The sequence below is a fragment of the Crocodylus porosus genome, unplaced genomic scaffold (genome assembly GCF_001723895.1).
Source record: "Crocodylus porosus isolate Cpor-Errol unplaced genomic scaffold, CroPor_comp1, whole genome shotgun sequence".
NCBI lineage: Eukaryota > Metazoa > Chordata > Crocodylia > Crocodylidae > Crocodylus > Crocodylus porosus.
Genome location: NW_017728931.1, coordinates 24,546,273 through 24,570,633, shown reverse-complemented (window position 1 = coordinate 24,570,633; position 24,361 = coordinate 24,546,273). Strand labels below are relative to the sequence as shown.

At 42.3% G+C, this 24,361-nt stretch overlaps 2 protein-coding genes across 3 annotated transcripts in view; one reads left to right on the top strand and one right to left on the bottom strand.

Moving 5' to 3' along the window:
- Nucleotides 1-206: 206 nt before the first annotated feature.
- Nucleotides 207-6,133, bottom strand: SPX (spexin hormone). The gene is made up of 6 exons (XM_019543874.1): nucleotides 6,017-6,133; nucleotides 5,514-5,715; nucleotides 2,553-2,779; nucleotides 2,366-2,423; nucleotides 1,098-1,160; nucleotides 207-368 (listed from the first exon to the last, which is right to left on the bottom strand). The coding sequence occupies exons 1-6, from the start codon at nucleotides 6,131-6,133 to the stop codon at nucleotides 253-255; spliced, it is 783 nt and encodes a 260-aa protein (XP_019399419.1). The 3' UTR covers nucleotides 207-252.
- A 6,551-nt stretch (nucleotides 6,134-12,684) lies between these two features.
- LRMP (lymphoid restricted membrane protein) overlaps nucleotides 12,685-24,361 on the top strand; it is a 58,779-nt gene continuing 47,102 nt past the window's right edge. The window contains exons 1-8 of one of the 2 annotated variants that reach the window (XM_019544398.1): nucleotides 12,685-12,789; nucleotides 12,935-12,967; nucleotides 16,298-16,917; nucleotides 18,254-18,364; nucleotides 19,957-20,137; nucleotides 20,357-20,433; nucleotides 21,992-22,070; nucleotides 22,992-23,150. In XM_019544398.1, coding sequence (XP_019399943.1) covers nucleotides 16,341-16,917; nucleotides 18,254-18,364; nucleotides 19,957-20,137; nucleotides 20,357-20,433; nucleotides 21,992-22,070; nucleotides 22,992-23,150 — 1,184 coding nt within the window. In that variant the 5' untranslated portion in view covers nucleotides 12,685-12,789; nucleotides 12,935-12,967; nucleotides 16,298-16,340. Of the gene's footprint in view, nucleotides 12,790-12,934; nucleotides 13,019-16,297; nucleotides 16,918-18,253; nucleotides 18,365-19,956; nucleotides 20,138-20,356; nucleotides 20,434-21,991; nucleotides 22,071-22,991; nucleotides 23,151-24,361 lie in introns of those variants that run through there. The other variant, XM_019544399.1, reaches the window with a different exon arrangement.

Sequence of the window (24,361 nt, the reverse complement as noted above, 5' to 3'; positions counted from 1 at the left end):
AACGATGGCTAGCATCCAAAGAAGAAAGCATTATGACAACAATAAGGAATCTAGACTTACAGCCACTAAATTGACTGATAAAAATGAGAAAAGTGAATGAAATAACAGAATAGGCCAACATTTATCATCTAATTTGTTCTCTGATATCTATTCCAATCTAATTCAAAATTCCAGAACAATATAATTTATGGCATAATTTGTTCAGTTGTATGTTAATTTCCTAACTTGAGTATTCAAAAAACCCTTAGAAACTCAGAGAATAAAATAACATGTGCATTTACCTTCTTCTTGTGCTTTCCGTAAGGAGCTGAGAAATACTGCAGCAGCTTCCGAAAGAGATACAGGATTTGAGTTTTGGCTGCGTGTTTCTGGAAAGAAAAAAACCAAAACAAACCAAAACAAACCAAACAAACAGATGTAAAGATCTGCATTTATGACTCAACTTACAGAGTTTTTTTAAAAGTTCCCTTTTCCATGCATTTTTATTTAAGTGTAATAGTAAATTGCACCAAAAATGTTGCCTAAATGTGTAGTTTCTCTGCTTTCATTGTTTGACAGTTTAAAGTATTCAGTAATGTTTAATTTCATTTTGTCTAATTTAATTTATTTTTTTAAGAAGAGACGGATGCAGTCAGACTGATTATGTTCAGCCCAGAGCAATTCAGGAATAATTCCACCTCCATCAGTGCAGACAGTAGCTTAACTAGAGGTGTGTGAGTGGGAATTCCAACTTAGGGGATACCAACCAACCTGGAGGACGTGCAAGATTGACAGTGGCTGCTGCCACTACCACCCTGTCCATCACTGCTGTCCCAAGGCACAAAAGCAGCCTGTTACAATTTTGAGTGTGGATACACTGGTAGCAGAGAAAGAACTCAGGCCTGTTGTCTTTATAATGTAATTTTTTAAAGGACTGAGCTGTCCAGCTCCTGATATTAGCTTCTCCCTAGCATACAATACTGGTTAAACAAAAAACCTCAGTATCCTCCAGCTATTGAACTAGCCATAAAAGCCGTAAAATGTTAAAAGGGACATTTTTATATAATGTACAATTTGAAATAATATATATACTTTTAAATGATTCCAAATGATTTTACCTAGCTGCAGTCTGTCATATAGATCCTTCCTTTGGCTCTCGTCAGAAATAAAACGACGTCCCTCTACAAAAACAATAGGAAAGACAGTGGAAGCAAAATACTAAACCAATCTTTAAGCATGCCTTAAATCATATTGCGATACATGTTTATTCTTTTGACATATGCTGTAACTAGCAATTTTCTATAATCCAAATCCTAAATCTGAATGTTTTATTTGAGCTGTGGTCTGTTCCAAGGAGACCATGATTTTCAGCCTTTTCCGTTATTCTGTTAAAGTTTAACAGAATTAAACTTAAAGTTTAAAACCATAGGTGAAATTTACCAGTTTCTTCCCTTGTATTCCTTTGCTGTTCCATAGCACAGCCCATTTTTTCTCCCTTAAGAAATCAAAGCTTTTAAAGGGTCACCATTATTTTTTTAAAGAAAACATTGTCCTGTAAAAACAAATTACTTTTATGTGTCAATAATAGTAATGTGCAGATTAAGTAAAATAGAAATACATTATTCAACCTGAAAGATTCATTTAAGTCCAAGGGCCAAATTTTCTGTTTGTAAAGGTGGCTGCAGCTTTTGAAGTCAGGGGAGTTTGTAACTTACATTATTTTGGCCATACAATTATAGAGCTATTTCTCTTGGACATTTTAGGTTTTCTTCTTTAACCTATAATATTTAAATTAGGATTCAAATCTTACCAATAAACTTAATACTTCTTTGCCACTGGACTAACAAATGGGGGCTTAGAGGTTTATTTGCCCATCCATAATACTAAGATATTGGTAAACCTGCTGTTCAACAACTTCATAGCAGATATTTCTGATGGTATTAATGCAATGCAAGAAGCTTGCACTAGGAAACTTTTCTCTCCTGTTGCTTGTGGAAATACTTTCAGAAAGCTCAGGAAAGACTAAGCAATAATGAAATATATCCACTGCATTTCAAACCTTTGAAATAAGTTTTAGATGGGAAAGCGATTTTTCCCAGTTGATTTAACAATCAAACTGTAGTTTATACCCTCTGAGCATTTTCAAGACTACTGCTTTTTTTTTTTTAATTATGTTTTTCAGTGCAATTTCTTAGTTTCTTTCCAAAAAATACTAATATTTTCAAGCAAAGAAGAAATCACATCCAATTCATCCCTGTGATGGTTTGGACTTTCACCTCTGTTGCATCCTGTGGAGATTTCTGCTTGGGTGGAGTAAAACAGATAAAGAATAATCAACTGGTAGGAAAAGCTACATTCTTCAGTACTGAAATAGTGTGGGACTTACGTGCACCCTTTAAATAAAGCATAGCCTGAGGAGTCCAGTTTCTTCTTTGGAAGTGACCCTTTGCACCAAAGAAGAGAAAAGCGATATTTTAGCACAGTGCTACTACAATGACAATCACTGTACTACCTCCACACCTACCCATGAAGTTTATTAATACTTGTACACTCATTCTGACAAGACCGCTTACCTGAGGAGCACTCCAGGAATATGAGATGAGAGAAGCTGCAAGGAAAAGGGCCATTGCAGAAGCCGTCAGTCTACGCAGTCCCTGCACATGACAAGCAACCAGAAGGACATGGGGAAAATGTCTTTTAGATCCCCAGGCAACCTCTCTCTTCAGCTTCACCTCCTGATGTTGAGATGTTTTCCAGACTCCCTTGCTCCCAAAGCCTCTCTCTTTCAGTACTACCTCGCCTCAATAAATTCACACTGAATTTAAGGAGCAAGTGTGAATATTCATATCACACTGACAGAAGAACTTTGTATGCTAATGTTTACAATCATGTAAAACTTTGTGGTGATGAGCATGATGAATCCAGAGATAAGAGAGAGATTACACAGTCTAAATCTCATAAAATATGCAAGCATAGGAGACTTAGTATTTTAAAGCAGATCACTGCTCTCTGTAAGTAAAAGTTGTTTACCTTAGTATAGAATTTGTCTTAGTGAAGTTATTGACTGATCCCACATATATTATTAAGAGATGTTTAAATCTAAGAGGACTACACATTGACAAAGGACTTGCAAATGAATATACTGATCACAAGTCCTGAGTAGACTAAATTACCTCTCTACTTTGGAACTCAATGTAAGCCTAGTTTTTCATGCATCAATTCATGTGACAAGTAAACAATAACATAGTTATTAGGACTCTCAGAAGTTAATTCCATTTCCTATGTTAGAGAAGAAATTGTGCTAGCAGTGGCACATTTAATCTATTATTTTATAGTATACCAAAAACAGCTGTAATATTTCTCTCACATATAAAAGAAAGTTAGAAAATTATAAACCAAGCAATTTAGCTTCTAAAACAATATACTCAGCTGAAAATACAGGAGAAAGTATTTACTGAAATGATTCCACATATCAAAAGAGTCTCACTTACCTTCATACTCAGTTGCCCTGCAAATCAGTAGTCTCAGAAAGGTTTAGCTAAGATTGTGTGATAAAAGATCTGGATGTGATTTGGGGTTCCCTTTTTAAGTCTTCTGCCTGGAGATCTCCTCCCCCTTTGTGGCAGAGTAGAGGAGTCTAAAGGGACCTCTTGTCAGTGCTGGAGATGGAGAAGTAGAAGGTCTGATGACTCCTTAGGGGGACTTGTAGACTTGCAGAAAGTCAGGGAAATGATTGAAGGACAGACACCATGGACTTGGAAATTCACCCCATTAGCCGGGTGACTTTCTGAATACATCAGCATCAATGTCGAGATTACTTCTACCAGTTTCCCAATAAAATGTCACCATCTCACCAGTGATCAATAAGCACCACCAGCAGTAGGTATTAATAAGGACAAGGAGCTCTTACCTTGGGTAACTTATTGTATATGAGGTTGTCATCAGCTGTGACAGCTATAACGTAACCCTGAAGAAAAGCTAGCAAATTATTCTCAAGAGTCATATGTCAACATAGGAGACAAGAGAGACTGAAGAAGGTGGGGTATTCTGCATAGCCATTTTGAGGTTACTTCTAGCAAACAACTTAGCATCAAATCTCCTGTTCATTTTCCTGACTCACTCAAGCCTATTATTTCTTATACCCAAGCAAAATGAAAGGGTAAACAGAATTTCAAAAAAACATAAACCACTTTGCTATCTTGAGAGCAAAGAGAACTTTGAGTAGCTAGAGAAAAAGTGTGACTCATGAAACAGACCTTTTGGAGTAGGCCAAGCAACAGAGCAACCCAAAACACAGGGAACAAGGAGACACAGAGAATTAAGGATCATACAAAGTCCCTTTTATATATTGTTTAAAACAGATTACTAGATGTCATGAGTAGGTCATAGACATGAGTAGCAACTGTAACAAATGATTATAAACATATTAAAAAATACTATCTGATTTTATAAGGCATGTGGCTACAGGCGATTTATTGGCATACTGGGATCTATAGAATCTCTGAATCCCTAATTCAGAGATGAACTGAGACTAGAAATATGTCACCAAATTAAATGGATCAGCTGTACTGGGAGGTGCCCCAGAACAGCTGATCTGCTTCATTGGGCAAAACACATGTTACCCGTTGTCTCTGCCTGTTGATGCTGTGGGACAATGGGCACCATGTTCTTTTGGGGCTTGAGGGGCCTGATTCTAATCAGCCTGGGAACTCCTAGGCAGCATGGGGCCCCTCAAGACCTGGGAAAGCCTGCCGCTCTTGCTCCACTTACTGAGACAAGCCCCAAAGATCCCCTGGTAAGGAGGAAAAGCCAAGCAGGAACACGCAGGGCTTGAGGGGCTCAATCCCACGCAAGAATTCCCAGGATGTTCATGACTGGTCCCAAGCCTCCAAAGGAGGCAGGTGGAAGAGCTGATGCTCTGGGAGCCAGTGGTGTGGCTGGTCCTGTCAGCTTACATTGATGATGTACTCCTCACGGTCTAGGACTCAGGTGACCTGGCGCAGGTGGAAGCCCGCCAGGCATTGTACTCAGCGGCCTTCTCTGCCTGGGTTAACTGGGTCAAAAGCTTTGGCCTGATGGTGGGCTCACTCCCACCCGTTCTCCATGGGATCAGCTGGAGCATGGGCTCGCTGCTCTATTTGGGGGGTCTACCTGTCCCCCACAGACCCTTCTGCACTGGAGAACTGGCATCAGCTGGAGGCAACATTGGTGGAGTGACTCTGGGCATGGAGGTGTCTCTCCCTGCATGGGAGAATGCTGGTGCTGAACCAGCTGGTCTCGTCCATGTTCTGGTACCACTTACACACCCTGCCTGTTCCCCCTGAGGTCCTGGCAGGACTCCAGAGACAGACACTGGTGTTTTTCTGGCCAGGACAGCACTGGGTTGCTGTGGAGGTCCTGAGCTTCCCCTTGTGGAAGGGTGGCCAGGGCCTGGTTTGCCCGTGTAGCCCAGTCCTGTTGTTCCACTTTCAGGCCCTGCAGTGGCTGCTATACTGTGTCAGTAGCCATGCAGCATGGGGCCACCTGGAGCGTACCTTCCTCCGCCACTTCCAGGGACTCCGATGTGACTGGCAGCTCCTTGGCCTGCGGGACTTCTCCCTGCAGGACCTGCAAGGGCTGCCAGAGTTCTACCACGATCTCCTCTAGGCCTGGAGGCTGGTCTCCACCTCCAGGTCCCCTGCAACACTCACCCAGGGCACCGACCTGCTTGTCAAGCCCCTCCTCTGGAACCCCCAGCTGGAAGTGCCAACAGCATAGGCGCCTCAGTTGCAACAGAGGTTGATCCTGGCTGGTGTCGCTTATATCGGAGACCTCCCAAATGATGATAGGCAGGAGTGTGTGGACCCCTCTGAATTGGCCTGGTGTATGGGTCTACTCATGATACGTGCAACATGCTGTCTGGTCCAGGAGGTGAAATCCACCCTACCTTTTGACACCCTTGCATTTGTTGACCAGGTCCTGCTCAGTGGCGGTCTCTGCCCCCCTCCCCCCCATGTCCTCCAGCCCACTAAAGTATGTCTTGGGGCTGGTGTCTTGCCTGGCCTTGCAGTGCTCCCCACTTCACCACCTGAGCTGGCTGGAGGACACCAGACCGGACACCAAACCGGTCCATTGCCACCACATCTACATGCTTGTGTGCTGCATGTTCCATCATGCCGCCCTCGTGTCCTGCCCAGACACCAAGTGGCAGGACCTGCTTGGTAAGGGCATGGCTGGGGCACCCCAGTAGCTAAGTCTGTAATCCACCCTCATCCCACAAGCTACTGGGGACCTCAGCTGGCAGCTCCTCCATGCAGCCATCACCATGGGCATATAGGTGGGAAGCTTCACAGACACCCCAGTCTCCTGCCCCTTCTGCGGGCAGAGGGAGACCCTGGTGCACACAGGTAGGCAGCGTGCTTCAGCACCAGGGTGAGGGTCAACCATAAAGATGCTCTGGCTGGCTACCAGAGCATCTCTGTGGAGGACCCGAGTCTCCAGTTGCTTCAGGGCACAGTCCTGACTGTAACCTGCCCCAGTTTTTCCCTTGGGGTATTTTTTGAACTTTTTTTGTTCCTGTACATGCCTCTTGCAGCATCTCAAAGGACTTTGCTTATAGTGTACTAGCAAAAGTAGTCATCTGATTTGTGTGATTAACATGTGTTCATATGAAGACAGGTGTGAGATATATGTTTGCCGGTTTTAGGGTCCATCGTTGGCTTTGGAGTTCTTTTGAAGCACATACACCACTATTAATTCTCTCTAGAAATCCAGTTGCCTCTAGAGTGGCATATAGTCTATGTTTTACAACACAGCAGCAATGCGAAACAGCATTTTAGGATAAGAAATATATAACGACATGCAGGCATCCTGTGTGTTCATATACATACATTAGCCATGCATAGTAATCTCTGCATACATATATGCCCCCCATATTTGACAAATACAAGTGCTCATAATTAACTTACACATCCTCATATACTGAACAATAAGGAATGTCTTTTATTTTTACTTTGACAATTTGGGTTGATGGGTTACATATCAGAGATGTTCTCACTCCTGCCATTTATCAATAGATTTGCACAAATGAGGAAGCTGCTTTGACTTGTAATCAATACTCTAAGTCAGCAGGGTGAAGAGAAGATTGCCATAGCAGCAGGACCCCTTGTTTGATGGAGAATAACATATGCTTAGCCTGGAAGATGATCTAAAGGGCAGTGTGACTTGCCTACCATAACACTGTAAATGGTAAAAGCTGCGCCTTTGTGACCAAACATCAGTTCTCAGGTACTTGGAAGAGTTCTTCTGGAAGGAATCATTAACCATCCTTTGCCAGATTAGGACGTAAGGCTGTGCCCAGAGCCATCCCTTAGGGGTGTGTGGGTCCCCAGGAATAGCTCTCGCTGTGACGATTGCTTATCATGTTGACAAGCATTTTTGTATTGTTTGTGTGTAAACTCTTTAGAGAAGACACCTTTTTACTGTTTGATGTTTCCATAATGCCTACTGGGATTCTTCTCCTGAACTGTGAGTCCCCTGTGGTAATACATCATATACAGTAACTAACAAAACTATTGTGCAGATTGAACATATGCTGTGCAAATAGCCAATAACATGTATTTCAATCACAAGTTTTATCCTACACTACTCTACTCCATTTTATCCGTCCATGCATTCACCCATCCACACCCACATCCACAGACACTGGTGGAGTTTGCAAATTTGGAATAAGAACTGAGATATTTCAAGACTGACTGGCATTTAACAACACATCTGTCACTGAAGTTAATGGGAGTTGTGTGGATAAATTCAGTACTCAGCTTGAAAAACCTGTCCAGTCTTTAGGTATCCAGGTTGTGGCCATACTGGTTTAGAGCTGAACCTCACAAGAGCTGAGAGACTCCATACCAGCTAAGAACTGCCTGCCCAGAGTTTTCCATCTATTAACTCCTCTGTGAAATCCTATGAAAGATGAACTTTCTTTTCTACCGAGGAGAACTTTTACAATCTTTTCTCTGATGCCTGATGAAGTGTGTTTGTGCCTGAAAGCTTGCAATTAAAGTATTTATTTTTGCAAAAATTTTGTTGGTCTAATAAAAGACATCACCTCTACTACGAGCCCTAATTGCTCTGTCTACTCTTTTGAACTTTTAACTGAGCGATTCTGAGTTGGAAACCGCAGACACAAAAAACATGGAACCCTATAGGACCATTTTTGCTGCACCACTTTTCAGAGTAGTGCTGCACCACAGTTCCACACTTTTCAGAGATAAATTTTAGTCTCATGACATCTCTCTAAGATGTATTTTACATATGTAAAATGATGTACAGCAGTGATTCTCAACCAGGGTGCCACACAATATTAGTACTGTAAGATGTGCAAACACTTACACAGGATTCACAAGATAAACCCAGAGAGTGCCTCCCTATGAGTGCACACATTCACTTCCTTGGGGAAAAATAGCAGTGGCACATAGTTGTATCACTACCACTTGTCTCCAAGGAACACTGCTGCACATGCACTCAGGCGCACAGTAAATTGCCCCATGTACAATTACCTGGGGTCCTGGGGCTTCCCAGGGCTCTAGCAGTGGCAATCTGGGTGCGCAGAACCTGGCCAGCAGCTAGAGTGTGGTTCTGGCTGGCCAGACTGCAGTTTTGGGTATTGCATGCTGCTGCCATGTGTGCCGTCTCACTTTTTATTGAAATCTTTTTTTTAGATACTGAGATTCCCTGGTATGTGGGTGTGCAAGAGAACCTTTTCATGCGTCCCAAATGCATTTTGCAGAGCTTCAAAAGCCTTTGAGGTGCCACAAAGTGCACATTCCTGCTCATATGGATGTGTCCAGAGATTTCAAATAAGAATCCATAGGCCACATCCAGAGAAGCACGGCCGTGCGCTATGTACTGTGGCAGACATTTCTGCGGCACCATATACCACACATTCAATTATTCTTGGTGCTGCAAGGGAGCAGCACAGCAGGTTTTTTAAACCCTGTGTATCCAGGGGTCAAAAAAACCCACAGAGAAAAAAAGCAGAGCAACGCATACCCGGGCAGCACATACCAATCAAAAACCAAGCTGGGCCACCCAGAGCTGTGCTGCGGCTGTATGCCAGGCTCCACACAGCAGAATCGCCATGGCTGCAGCCCCAAGAGACCCCTAGGACCCTGGTAAGGCTGCTGGGGCTAACCCAGTGCTAACCCCAGCCTCCCCTACCACCCCTGGGGTAACTTGCCATGCACCAGGGTGCACATGGCATGCACATTCCCTGGGAACAACTAGCAGCAGCACAAGGTGCACCACTGCTAGTTGTCCCCAGAGAACCAAATGTCCATGCATGTGTGGATGTGGCCATAGTATCAAAAACATTGTGATCTGTTGTGGTCTTTCTGAGTTCTTTGCAATAGCAGAATTGTTCTATTATTTTTCCATAGTCAAAAAACAAGTGAAAGCTAGGAGCTGGTTTTTTTGAGTGCTCCTGTGAGCATAGGTGGTGGAAGGCCAAGGCTTGTGGGGGCTTAAGTCCCCCAAACTAATTTCACGGCAGCTGACAACAGCAGCAGCACCACAGCACTGCTCAGCATGCAGCCAGGCCAGCGCCCCACTTGCGCTTATCTCAGTGCAGCTGAGGAAAAAGTGGCTAACCTCACATATGTTGTACCGCGCAGAGCACAATGGGAGTTATAGTTCTCACACTGATGCATGCACTCAGCCCCCATAAATAACATTTTCTCCCTCCATCTATGGCTGTGAGTCTAATGAGGGGTTCCTTGCATCTAAAGAGGTTGAAAATCACTGATGTACAGAAATTTTAAGTGCACAATGTCTCATGTTAGAGCTGACAACATCCTGTTTAAATGCTTACATATGCATCCCTCAACACCATGCTACCCAACTGTATCTAAAGATGATCTTTCTCTTTTTATATATGGTTCAGAATTGGTGCTGCACTTTCAGCTGTGGAAGTATACAAGAAGCAGCAGCTCAAGCTTTAGACAAGCAAGTATGAAAATATTTTATTGTTTATAGAAAGGCTTCACAACAAAAAGCATGGAAATAATAGTCCCTTTGCTTAGTGCTCCAGTGTGAGGACCACCTGTAGCATCCCATTCACTTTTAGATGCATCATTATTAGAACAACACTGGGTACTGATGAGAGGGTTAAAGGAGGCCTATTAAAGAATGGCAGGATTGATTGATTTGCAAAGATGTAAATTAATTTGTTCTGGATGGGAAATGTACAATGGAGTTGTGGAACAGTAACAATTGCAAAGTGGTTGAAGAGTTCAAATAACAAGAGGAGTGCCATTCCTTTTACTAAAGGGAAAAGTTAGGTCCGGCAGACTACAAAGATCTAGTCTGCAAAAGCTGGGAGTTGAAAAAGATGACTCACCACCCAACTGTATGAAGGTTTGCAATAGACATTTCTGAAGGGGAATCTCAGTCTAGAGCAGTGGTTTTCAACCTTTTTCATTTGTAGACCCCCAAAAAAATTGAATGGAGGTATGGACCCCTTTGAATTGTAAGTGCAGGTTTCCACATACTTTTGGTTGATCATAGTCATCTTTCACAGACCTGTTCAACATAGTCTGTTGACCCTCGGGGGTCTGCAGACCACAGGTTGAAAACCACTGGTCTAGAGGGCTTTCTGCAGTGGGAATGATAAAGCATTACATGGAGGAAAACATTACAGAACATGTGTTATAAGAAGATACGTTTGTGCAATGACAGAAACACCCAAGGCCAAGGAGTTATTTGACCTTTTCTTCCACCCTCATCAGCCTGGCAGAACAGATTTTTGTCATTGTCAAGAAACAACCCACAGAAATAGTGCTCATGGTAAATGTTATGAATGAGGTTGTCCCCTCTTGGCTGAATACTCATGCAGTCTGAGCCACAGAGTCAGATAAGAAATCCATCCGGTAGATTGAAGGAAGAGTGGTGTGAATGGCACATACTTCCTAACGACACTGAAGAGCTAAGGGGTAATTGGGCAAGTCAAGCATTAGTGCTCTACCTGAAAGAGCTACTTAAAGGCTTTGTAGAATAAAGCACCTGAGGCCCATTTATATCAAAGAATGTCAAATCAGAAAAGTTCACAAAGCATATGGCCATCTACTACAATTTTTACTATAGCATACATTTTTAAATGGACAAGAATAAAGACTTTGGGTAAAATATTCAGAACTGCCTAAATCACTTAAGAGCTTAAGTTCCATTTCAAAAGACAGTTAGGCAATTAATATCCTAAGTCACATTGACATTTAATGAGATTTATGCTCCTGAGTGCCTAAATCATTTTCGAAAATGGGTTTAAGCTCCTAAATCAGAGGGAGTCACTTGAAAAAATTGCCCCTTAATAATTGCAGATCTCTCTTGAAAATGAAGAACACTGTGTACTTTTTAAAAATGTATTTGATTCTAGGATACATCATTACATGAAGTATTTTTTTCCCTAATACACCTTCTGAATGATGACTATAAATTTGTGTTTGAAACATGGGAAGCTGATCAAGTTGGTTCTTTTCTTGAGGTAGAAATCATAAGTCTTGCATAGTCTGGTAAGTAACTAACCCTAAATGATGCTTTCAGATAATAAAATTATACATACATTTCAGCCTGGTTGTGTTGTACCTAAACTGTTTGGTATTTTTGGGATCCAATCAGGGAATTTTGGAACAGGTGCTCAAGGAAGCATTCTCTGAGAATTAGTGGAAGTCTCTCCCCATGTTATTATTTTAACTCTCAATGAAAATAGAAACTGCAGCAGCAGCTGTGAGCAGAATTAAAGAATTCAGGATATTAGTTTCTAAATTATTGTTGCCGTTATATGGCGAAGCACCCACTTAGAAGGATGGATATGCTACTTAAATTGGAGTTTGACTTCAGTGAACTGGATTTTTGAATATTTAGCTTCAATGAACTGGACATCATCCAATTGTGGGGGTTTTTTGATTTCTCAGATATATTGAGAAACAATTTCTTATATATACTGCACAACAAAAATCAAACCCAGCTTGGCAGAAAAAACTGTAGATTGTTAACTTCAGAGCGTGGCCTTGCTCTCAGAACTTTTGACAAGGTTCTGTGAACACCCCCTGCCTGTGAGTCCCCTCAAATTAAAATTATCTCTGACAGTTCAGGAGGTGATTTTCCTCAAACAGCCTGCACAAGGGAGCCTGCTGTGTCTAATTTCCTCTCAACCTGACCTATTATGATCCCCTTGCTGCTTATTCACCTGGCACCTGAAATGCCTTTGTGTTAACCATAGGTAATTGCAGTTGCAAAGTAATTTGACTGTGAATGAATTACCCATGGGAGGCTTAGCCCTCCTGAAGACTGAATCTTTCCGTCTACAGACAAGGTTCTTTGGGTAAATCCAAAGTCTTTTATTAGGTCAACTAAAATCATTGAAAAAATTCTTCTTTGCAGGCTTTTCACAACAAACTCTCCCTACACTATCCACCCTTGCCTTAGGGAGGGATCATCTCACAATGACAGAAGCCCTCATGCAATGTCCCTGCAGTTCCCAGCCAGACTTTAGTTTCTGTCATCAAACTGTTGACAAGAGTCACTTGAGTGAAAGGTGTCTGGGGCTCTGCAGATCTCTAATTAAGGTCTGTGCCCAAGTTCTTTACAACTGCAAGGAGAAGTGGCAAAATAAATGAATATCACCAACTACAGTGAGCTACAGTTCAATTTCATCCCTGCTTTAAATGTAAGATTTCAGGCTGCAGTTAGGTAGTCATAGGGATCCACCTAGCAGTTGCAGTGAATGAAACTATTAGAAATGAAGCGAGGACCGAGGCAATGGAAGGTGAATGCATGGTAGGTAACTCTACACACCTGTTAACCACTGAGAATGCAGGCAGACAGCAACAGGTGTGTCTTTTAAACTGCTATTCCACTTCTCTGCTAATCTAACTAGAGGTAGCAATCAACCCTAATCAGCTCCATTTTTCTTCCTTTCTAGGAGGAACAGTTAAAATGGATCCTGTTGGCTTATGTAAGTTTTAAAAGGATGAAAGAGGGATGTCTTTTTTAGTTACATATAGCTGTAAGTATTAGATCATGGAAAGTTTCTCCAGGACTCTTGTGAAGGAAGACTTGGAAAAAGTTTGTCAAAGTTGGAAGTGTCTATTCCTTTTGTTTTGGTCTGATGTATATGTGCTTGAAAATTCAGTGTTTTTGACATGTGATTTTTAACTATAACCGCAATGGATTAAAGCTTATCTTTTAGGGAAGGGAAAAAAAATCTGCAATTCTCAGTACACTGCAACACTGGATAAGTGCATTTGATAAAGAGGTAGACATTTGTTTTTTAGAATCTAAAGTCTCACTTTAATAAGAGGAAAGTTTATAGTTCTGAGTTATCAAATAAATAGCTTTTAATACAGTATCTAATGCTGATTTTTATATTCCTTGCCTTCAAAGTGGCCTTTTTCCTTTAAAATGTTCTGTTAATGGGAACATGTATACTCTGATATAATAGGTTAACTATAATTCTGGAAAATTACTCTTTCAGGTCTTACCAGTCTGGTGTCCCAACCCTGTTTTATCCCTGTGTTCTGAAGCATTAGGTGCTTAAAATGTGGGGTTGTTTTTAACGTTAAAGGATTATTTTGGTGGATATGATCTGAAACGGTTTACAGTGATCAGTACAAACTATGCTCAGATCATTTTTGGGAAAATAATAGCTCTACATAAATAGGGGGAAAATATTTTGGTGCCCTTTAATTCCCCATTCCCTTCACCCCCCTCCCCTCTCCTTATTTACTAGGTAGCTTCTTAATAACAAGATTTTAATTTTGGTAAACTCCAAATTTTTGTAGATGCATTACGGTATTTAGCATAGGTGTAGAAGAGATCTCAGTCATCTGTCAGTGCAGACAATTGTGTGCCATAAGTTTTGTGACTTAGTCCAACTCTATCTTAAAGTAAGGACTTGCAATTTTTTTTTTTTTTTTTTTTTTTTTTTTTTTTAAAGTTAAAATCTTACCTTGGATAAGAAAGCTTGTTATTGCTAGTCTTGTGGAAGAAATGCTGTTAATATGAATCTGGGTTGGGTTGTGTGTTTGTGGGATTATTTTAATATCTAGAGAAAAAGTTGCCCACCTTAGTCTCATTACTACCTACACAAAAATACATTTGTCTCTAACATAACTAACAAGTAGAGGTGCACTGATACACTGGTCTGATATTGGATCTGCACCTATACAAAGAAAACTGACTGTATCAGAAATCAGCCTGATGTGGCCAATATTTTGACCGATTTAAATGCCCGTGCAGCTGCAGTGCAACAGGTAGGCAGCAAGGAGCACAGCCTGGCAGCTTGGCAAGATGCATGCAATCTGATAAGTCTGAAGGGGCATGGTGGGGCAGATTAAGGCCCCTGTGGTGAGGGAGGGAGTGGGGCTGGGGCAGGCACTGCCCAGCCAGAGCGGGATGGGCACTAGACAGAGTCATGACTCATCCAGGGAGTATAGGGAAGCAGGGCAGGGCGGCGGCTGCTGCTGCTGCTGCTGCACACACCCTGGGAAGGTATGGGGAGGTGTGTGTGCACCTGGATCTGTGCAGGGCATGAGCAGGGTGGGCTGCTGCTGCAAGCTGGGGCTGGGACTGTACCAGGCTCTTCCCAGTGGTTGGGGAGTTGGGTGGGCGATGGCAAATGTTGGGGTGGCTAGCCCCCTCTCAGCACCACTGCTGCTTGCCCCAAGCACAGCCTGGCCCAGCCCCTTCTGGGAAGAGCCTGGTGCAACCCCAGCCCACAGCTACAGCCTGCCTTGCTCTGTGCAGATCTGGGGGACACATGCCTTCCCCTCCCCCCCCATGCCCTCCTGGGGTGACTGCAGTGGTGGGAGCAGCTCCCCCACCCCTGCACCCCCTGGACAAGTCAAGGCTTCATCCCATTCCCACCTCACCCCAGCTGGGCAGCACCTGCCCCAGCACTTCCTCATTGCAGGGGCCTTTGATCTGCCCCCCCACCCCTTCCCCTTCCACCACAACAGACTTAACAGCTGGGCACAGCTCTTCAAGCTGCTAGGCTGCATATCAGAAATTGGTCGATATGCCTCCTTAAAACTCAGCTATCAGTATCGGCCCCCAGAATCTGAATCGGTGCACCCCTACCAACAAGAGCGACTTTATATGGGAGTTCGAGGTACTAGTGGAATTTTCAAAGCATCTATTTGTAATACAAAATACCAAAATACCTTTGTAAACAGTTCTTGGGGAATTTCTGAAAATGTTACATTTTTACAGTGTGCCCCTGGGTGGGTGGGAGGCAGTGTTTAGCTCCACACAGGGCTATGTGCTACATGGGTATACCCTCATGTTATGGAGTTTCAATACTATAGGAACTTTAGGGTATGTTATAAGCTTTATTTTAAACTTGCCAGAAGCCTTATAGTTCCAGTTAACAACACCTTGGCAGCTACTGGCATATGTTGTCTAACATGCTCAGTTCGGATCTGAACCAAGCAGCCAGATGCTACTGGTGGCTGATGTTTTGTCCATGCCAGTATTTCTACATGTGTAATTGATGGGGGTCTCTTTTAAGAGTGCATGTGGGAGCAGGAAAAGGGCTAGATCATAGATAGCAGTGGAGACATTTTTCCCTTACAAATAGAAGTTTGAGAGATTAGGACAGCTTAGTTTCAGCAAACAGCTTGATTTAGATTAGGAATGACAAGAAAATCAGAGCTAATAATTTCTTTAAGTGGGAAAAGGTTATCTTCTGAAGATGACATCTGAAAACATGCACATCTTAAATAAACATAAAGTGATAACTTAATTCCAAAATGAGATTTCTTCCCATCCCCCTTCTCCCCCCACTTAACATGGCAGGAGGGAGGAGCCCCTTGTCTTGGAATCAAATATAAGAGAGTGGGTCAAATATGAGCTGTGACCCTGATGCCAGATCCCTACTGTCTACCAAGGGCCCCTACTACTGCTTTTCCCAATGCATTGGTAATGGGGATGAATTTAAGATGATCCTCCAATAATCAAATAAGGGAAACATGCTTAGATATTTTCTTTTAATCAACTGAAAGGTTTTCTTTAATCAACTGTAATCAAGCTTTAATTTTAAGTTAAAGTACTAAATTTTCAGAAGTGGTGGGTTTTTGTGTGTATTTTGTTTTGTTTTTTTTAAATCGACTCTCTACTTAAAATTAATAATTTAAACAGAGTGGCTGCAGACTTGCAGAACCATGCTGATGTTATCCAAGAATTTTCTGAGTGCTACCATAACAAGTTTTGTATACCATCTCTTAGACTGCTGCAAACTATGTACTTAAATCAGTATTTAATCTCTGTCTTGGCCCTTTTCTTTCAGTGACTGTTCAAGACGGATATTCATTCACCAACACTGTCTGAAAATGGCACAGACAAAACGTCATAATCCGGTGGACAGTATTTGCCGAAAGATCAAAACTATCCAGATGATGGACCAATTCTCAAATCCTGTTCTACAGATCCCCAAACTTCAGTCCAGGAACTTTGATAGCCCACAGAATAATGCCAGGAAAAATCTAGAAGAGCTATTGAAAAAAAGGACTTTTAAAAGTTATGATGGTATGCCATGTTCCAGAAGTCCTAATAAGAATAATATTTTCTCTCCATACTTACAGGCTATATCCCCTAGTTTTAGAGATGTCTCTGACTTCTATCCTGGGAAAGCAGCCTATTCCCTCATTAAAAGTAAAGAGTGCAGCGGCAAGCCACGGAGACTAATCTGCCATAGTGAGAGCTGTTCTCCACTTATTCTCCCAGCTAGAGAGGACAATCCTGGCAGTTGGTCATCTGCAGCCTCCAACTCCGAATATAAAGACCTAACTCATGAAATGAATTACCTGACATCAAGTCCTAACTTGCATTTCTTAACAACTGATCAAAAGACAAGAGATTTTGTATTCCTGTCTCCTTTTTCAAAGAAATTTTCCTTGGATGAAAGAGGTAAAAACAAACCACAGATACCTGCAACAAACTATCTAGATTTCCTACTGTTTAGTTGATGCACATTTTTACACACAACCTTGCAGAAGCATTTACCTTGCTGTAGGTTCATCTGAACCAAGGCAAACCTTCACCAAAAATTGATACAGTCTCAAACTGTTTTGGTCAAAAAATAATGTTTTTCAGAACAATGCTGCTTTTTTTTTTTCTCCTTGTGTAACATTTCATTTTATTAATGAAACTTCTAAATTAAAAAAAAAAAGGGTAAAGGAAAAACCCAAACAATATTGCTTTGGCTCTAATAACTTTTCCTCCACATTCTCCAATGGACCAAAACTATCAGATATTTGCCCAACTCTGTTCTGCAACCCTTTCCCCTCTTCATAAAAGAAGAGTGTGGAGTCCTTTCGTCCATACAACTTGCTCAAATGTATTGCTTTCCACCTCAAGTGTATTCACTTCCAGACTTGTGAGTTACAATACAGGGAAAGACCCTGATTTTGGAAGATTTATGTGCAAGTTGTAAGTTACAAGGTCAAAGCCTTAGTTTTACATAGTATGTTCAGAGATTTTTTTTTTTTTTAGTTTAAGAGGGGGAAGTAGTAGATATGCTGGTAGGGCTAGGATTCAGAGTGATTTAGACAAATTGAAGGATTGGGCCAAAAGGAATCTCATGAGATTCAAAAAGGACAAGTAAAGCCCTGCACTTGGGACAGAACAATCCCATATACCAGTATAGGTGGGGGGCTGACTAGTTGGGCAGCAACTCAGCAGGAAAGGACCTGGGGGTTACAGTGCACAATAAAGCTGAATATGAGCCAGCAGTGTGCCCCTGTTGCCAAGGAGGTGAACAGCATACCGGGCTGTATTGGTAGTAATGTTGCCAGCAAATCAAGGAAAGTAATTATTCCCTTCTATTCAGCACTGGTGAGGCCACATCTGGAGTAGTTCTCAGTGGTGGCAGATGACAGAACAAGGAGCAATGGTCTCAAGTTGCAGCAAGGGAAGTTTAAGTTGGATATTAGGAAGAATTTTCTCACTAGGAAGGTAGTAAGACACTGGAGTAAGTTACCCAGGGTGGTGGTGGAAGCTCCATCCTTGGAGGATGTCAAACCCTGGCTAGACAAAGCTTTGGCTGGGATGATCTACTTGGGGCTGGTCTTGCTTTGAGTAGGGGGGTTAACTAGTTGACCTCCCAAGGTCCCTTCCACCCCTAACTTTCTGTGATAAGATTATGCTATTTTAAAAAAAAAAAAGTTCCTGAATGTTGATCACAGTAACTTTTAAAAAGAAATGAAATAAAAATGTGGGCAGACTCTAAGTCTCTCCTCCATAGGATGGAGGTCATCACTAGAAAATAAAGCTGATGATACTTATAATGTGAGCTTGATCTGTGAAGAAGACTTGCTGACTACTATCTTCTATGCCTGTGACACAGAATGTAAAGGTATGCTACTACTGGCTTCATGGTCTTTTCTGCTCAGTAAAATGTCAAGATTTTCATTTTATTATGGCTGCTAAAGGTGCATACATGCACAGCAAAAGATGCAGAAAGTTGTTTTCTAAATTGTAACCTGAAATCTTGGGGATGAGATGCTTGTGGCTGAACTAGGGATAAAGTTGTGTGGGAAACTGACAGTCCCCAATCTGCTTTGTGCTTTTGTTCCTCATCTAAAAGACTAGGGCACTTACATGCCTGTGACTAAATATTTGTGAAACGGAGTTTGATTCTCTGAAAGGTGTTATAGCTGTGGTAGGGAAGGAACATGATTCTTTAAAGTCCTGGTTTTGTAGAGTTGGATATTGGTCATCTACTTGAAGCTGATTATATTATTTTTACCTAACAAAAATTATTTTGATAAACAGTTTGTTGGAAAACATCTTTCCTGAAACTTATTTTCAGAAAAAGGGAGAAAAATGCCAATGTCCTTCTAGTGGATGGGGTCTTTCCATGCATCTCTTTGAAATATTGCAAGAAATGTAATTTTGACTTTTTCTTGTAAAATTTAAGACTTAGTTATTAAGCATCTTCCATTTAAAAAAAAATTGCTCCCCACTTCAGTTATAATTGCTTAACATCGGGATTCTAAGTTTCATCTAAGGTGTGTGTAGGGGAGTGGGGGCAGGAAAGTAGATTTGCATGTTAAGAGGCAGAGACATGTCATGTTGGTGTGAAATCATAAAAATGAAATGGAAAAGATTAAATTGTTTGATTTAATTGTGGCCAGGAATTCACCCCAGGAATATCCCTGGGTCTAAAGCCAAAATTTTTGCATGGTCTCTATTAGGACTGTGCAAAGCAGTGGGTGCCGATGTTTCAATTTGAAGCAGATTCAGTCCAATTTGGTGGCCAAATCTCCAAATCTGAATCAAAATGGGAGACCAATAAAAAAGTCTGAATCAATTTGGAGATTCAGGCATTCCCCACTCCCTGCCACAGGGACTCTGCGATGGTAAGTAGGGGGCAGAAGGGGTTGGGGCTGGAGGAGGCGACCCCTGCCAGGCCCCATCCCCTGCCTGCTCTCCCAGCCCCATCAATGGCTGCCCTACCCGGCCCCAGCATTCCTTTAAAAAAACAGGCACAGACATAAACACATCATGGCAGAGCCCCTCTGTGCAGGGCAGTAGGGAGCTGGTGGGTGTGGGGCTTTTTTTAAAGAGCTGGGATGCTGGGACCAGGCAGGGCAACAATTGACAGAGCTGGGAGAATAGGCAGGGGATGAGGCCTGTGATTTTGGAGATTTGGCCAAATAGATTCAGGACAGTGATTTGAATCGCAACTCAAATGACTGTCTGCCAAATACAAAGCAAATACTAGCTGCTTTGGCACAGGCCTAGTGCCTACTTCTCCATGTCATGCTGGGATGTCTATTGTCTGTAGCTGGTCTATCGCTTCTCAAGATGACATCTGTGCTGTAGCATCCCTAGAATAGCAAGCCTCTGGAGAATGTATTGGCAGTGGCCTTATTAGCTTTGCCTAGGTGATAAGTCTATCTTGCCTTTTTTAAATATGGTGTATAATCTGTCTACATCTTCTAGGAAAAGTAACAGTTTCCACAGTAGTTGATTATATGAGGCATACAACTAGCCGGGGGTCGGATGACAGTGGTCTTGAAGAGTTATGTAATATGCTTGATCCTGATAAAAGGGATATTTCAATGGACTTTGAAACATTTCATGCAACCATGAAAGAGTGGATTGAAGACTGCAGAAGAAAATGGTAAGTTGGTCTTATCCTCTAATACCATAAAGTACCTATAGAGACAAGACAATGAAAATCATGGTAACTGCATGCCAGGGAATCCTAAAACAAAGCCACACTGTAGTCACAAATTAGTCAATGAGTCCACAAGAAAAAATGTGTTAAACCTAAGCTGTGTAAGTGGGCAGGGCAGGTGTAAATAGGTTTTGAGTAATTGACGTGCTTGTTTTGTTTCAGGGAAGGTGATGCCACCAAGGAAATAACTCTAAGTATGGAAGACTCTGACTTGAAATTGCATGAAATCATTCCAGCAGGTACAGATTACACAATTTTTTTTATTCTTGGATGGCTGACATACTCATTTAAAGGTGTGATGGGGTCTGATCTGCAGTACCAGTTGTCATGCCTCCTGCTGTGCTAGACATGCATGACAGGGTGTGATTGGAAAATAGCACATCCTATTTGCCAGTGCAGGGGGTGCCTGAGATTGATACCAGGATCACCTTGCTCCAACAAGCTGGAAGCTGGGTGCCCACCAAGCAGCTGCCCAACAAGCAGCCCAGTTGTTAGCTGAGGTTGGGGACTGAACCAGGGTCTGAAATTTTGGTCCCCAGCACAGCCCCCACTATATGGATAATCAGCAGATTGCCAAATCTCCAAGCTTGGCAGCTCTGGCTGGGTTGGTGGATACAGCAGATCAGAGGCTTCCAGGAGGGGGAGCTGAAGGACTTGGCCCACTGGGGACATTAAACCCTGTTCCTGCTGAGATTTTACACACCTTGGATTCCCAAGATCAGGCTGCTGCTGCTTCCCAGTCCCAGTGTTCCCATGGACTGCAACATGTAAAAACTGCATGCAGCCCAGATGAAGCCACAATGGAGTAATTGCCAGGACTGGGAATCAGGGTTCAAATTATACTTTGACTCTTCTTGGGAGAGGCGGAGGAGGAGAGGGGTCTGCAAAAAAAATCAGGCTGCCCATCATAATGTCATAATGAAATTGGAGACCCCCCAGGCTATGGTTTTCAAATCTTATATGGGGGTTCTTGCCTCTTATGGGGGGGCTAAGCCCCCCCATAAGCTCCCCCATAATTTGAACCCTGCTTGGGAGAGCATCCTTGATCCCAGGGTGTCCATGAGCCAGGGGTGTTGGAAAACCGTATGTGCAACTCGGCTGTACTCGCAGCTTTTAAAGGTCCCCATACTCTGGGACTCTAAAATGAAGGGGCCTCTCCTTGATCCCAGGGATCCATCCTGACAAGACCTGAAAATCACATCTGCACTTGGGCTGCACAGGTGACTTTTTCTGCCATCCCTGGTGCATGAGGAACCTCGACTAGGGACAGGTTCCCTAATCCCAGGGTACTGACACACATCAAGACCCTTAAATGTGTATGCAGCCCAGCTGTATACCTGCTGTCTAAGGTGCAGTGAGCCTCAGACTGGGGAGATGGATGCTCCCTGATATTGCGCTTGTGGTGTCCCCCATCTGCCACCACGGTTGGGCAGGGATACAGGGTCCAGGAATTGGTTTTGCCTGCAGCCTGATTACCATAAGGGACAGCTATGTCCGAGTCCCTGGGGATACCCTATGCCTGATCCTAACACTCAGCTGGGCACTGGCTGCTATGCCTTCAGTTTAAGACATCATACAAACAAGCCACAAAGTTGTACTGTGCATAATGCATAACATTTCTGTGGCTTGTTTGTATCCCAAAGATGGTTACACATTGTGTAGAAAAACTCTGGGTTGCTTACTGTATTATTATGTCATACTTAAGTAACGCGGGCCAAGAGTCGTCTTCTAGGATAGTTTAGAAAGGAAGTGGCACTCCTTCTTTCTAAACTATAACTGGAATAAAATTTCTTTCAGCAAAAAAGGCTTCTGTTAGGCTGAATGTTACATCAGGAAGCTTAGAGGCCTTTGGTGGAGATGCGTCTAAAGGAGACTTGTAAGTTCACTCATGGTTTTCAAAGTAAACGCCCTGGGTTTTTTTCATAAGCCTGCAATCTATTGAGCTCAGAATCATTCTGTCAGAAGTGCATTCCTTTTCTTTCTTGCTGTAGTCTTGAACATGCAAAAACTGTTTCTGGTTCTTGTTATTTCTTGACACTTTCGTGTGCCTTATTGTAACTTCTCTTGGAATTTCTCTTATACTACTTACTTGACTGATATATTTTTTTTTTTTTTTTTTTTTGCTTATTTTACCTTTATTTGACATCACTGACAGTATGATCAATCTACTTCAGTTCTTAAATTCAAGTTATTTGACACTAGTGCAAAACATGTGATCAGTACCTGAAATTCTATCCCTTCTTTTTTTTATTGTGAACTCTTACTGTTGTCCTTCTGACTTGGGTTGCATTGCTAGGGGAACCCCAGATGCTTAGGACGTCTCAACTAAAAATTCAAAATTTATGCTTTTTTCAATCAAATCTCCTGTCATAGTTCAAGCATACGGTAGCCGTAGTTGTAGTCATTTGAAATTTCCTTTTGATTTCCCTGAGTTATAACTCTCTTTTTCATTGCAAGTTTAAATGGGGGTGAGGGAAAAATTTCAATAACTACAAGTTGCTGTTGTTGCAAGAAAACTGGCTAATTAAAGGAGAGACTAGCTTAATCTGCAAATACTTAAACATGTTTGTCAGTGGTCCCATTCAGACTAATGGAATAACTTGCATCGTAAGTGCAGTCTGCGTATGATCAGGACATATGAGCCAGAGAGTGATTTGCCTGCAATCTTCCAGAAAAAGAGCATTGCAGGGTCAGTGTCACACTGGTGAGCTTGCAGTCACTGGTTAGCTTGCTTGAAGACAAATACCAAGAAGAAGGTAGAAATGTGATTGACTGGGTTTTTATTTAATGAATCCAGAGAGACCTCTGACTTGATTACCTGTGTAGCAGACCTTCAATTTAACAACCAAAAACTTCAAGAAGAGAACAGCAAATTAAAGCTGGCTCTGGAAAGCATGGAGGAGGCTAACAACAGGCTAATGGGAGACTTGGAGGAACTGCATAATCAAGTGAAAAGGTAAATTTGATCACAACTTCATTGAAAAGCAATAGCCAAAGTTTAATGGTGACCAACTGGACTGTGCACGTATGGTGGGGAGGGGTGTATTTACCACTTAGCCTAAACATGAGAAGTATTTAAAATCCTAAACTGAAAGGAAGTGACATACTCCCCAGATGTTTAGATGTGATAAAGCACTGACTGAGAAGGATTAGAAAGCCTTTCATGGGTGGGGAGTTGATTCAACTATTTTCTTCCAAAAGTGCATTTAACTAGAAATAGTACTGGCTATAATTTCCATGTGAAGTTCTTGAATTCTGCCATCTACTTTGAATTATTTACAATTAAGGGTGCACACTCTTGGCTGCCTGCACACATGCGTGTGCGCACACTTCAGATTCTTAGTGATTGTCCCAACTGTGCTTGTATCTCCCACAAATGATGTTATTCAATCTTAATCTAGCCTCCCCTCACTGAAGACTTGGTGGGGTGGTGGACAATGCAGTCTGTCTTTAAAAAGAGATGCTTAAAAAAGCCCACTATGACTTCTGTATTACTGCCAGTCACTGACTTTAGCCTATCAATTTGTGAATGTATAACTTTGTGGGATACTTCTAAAATGTGCTAACAACACAAGCCAAGACCTTTTTGAGTTCACTTGTCTATTCTGATTGCCCGGTAGCTTGACTATGAACATGACAGCTTTTAAACCTGAAGAAATATTGGATCATCTTGCTTGCCCTATAGTATTGCTGTGTCCTAGAGGCTCATCAGTATTGAAAGCACAGCTCTGTATCTTGTAACACATTTGACTTTCCTCTGATACAGTACACCCCGTAATCTTTGCATCTGCAGCAACAGGCCACAGCCATTATGCAGCCAATCTTTCATCAGGGCTTTATGGGGAAACCTAGGCAGCCATTCTATACAGTCGGGCTTTGCTCTCCCATGAAGGGTATGCAGAGTACAACAAAGGATTTTGGCAATGTTCTCAAGGACCTACTGTTCAGAGCTAGCTGCAAGAATCATAGAATTAATGAGTCAGAAGGGACCTAGACAGATCATCTAGTCTGACCCCCCACCATGGGCAGGAAGGAGCACTGGGGGTTGGGAGGGGTCATAAGGCCCCAGCCAGGTGCCTATCCAGTCTCCTCTTGAAGATTTCCAGGGAAGGTGAGAGCACCACCTCTCTGGGAAGCCTATTCCAGGCTCTGGCCACCCTTACTGTG

What these genes read in the sequence shown, in the direction of transcription:
- SPX (XM_019543874.1), bottom strand. Translation starts at nt 6,133, where the DNA reads ATGATGGAACATGCAGCACACAAGCATGTAGATGTGGTGGCAATGGAC. An exon ending in ATTCCTGGAGTGCTCCTCAG is followed by an intron (nt 2,424 to 2,552) that starts GTAAGCGGTCTT and finishes TTTGGTGCAAAG; the next exon opens with GGTCACTTCCAAAGAAGAAA. An exon ending in ATATGACAGACTGCAGCTAG is followed by an intron (nt 369 to 1,097) that starts GTAAAATCATTT and finishes TTTTCTTTCCAG; the next exon opens with AAACACGCAGCCAAAACTCA.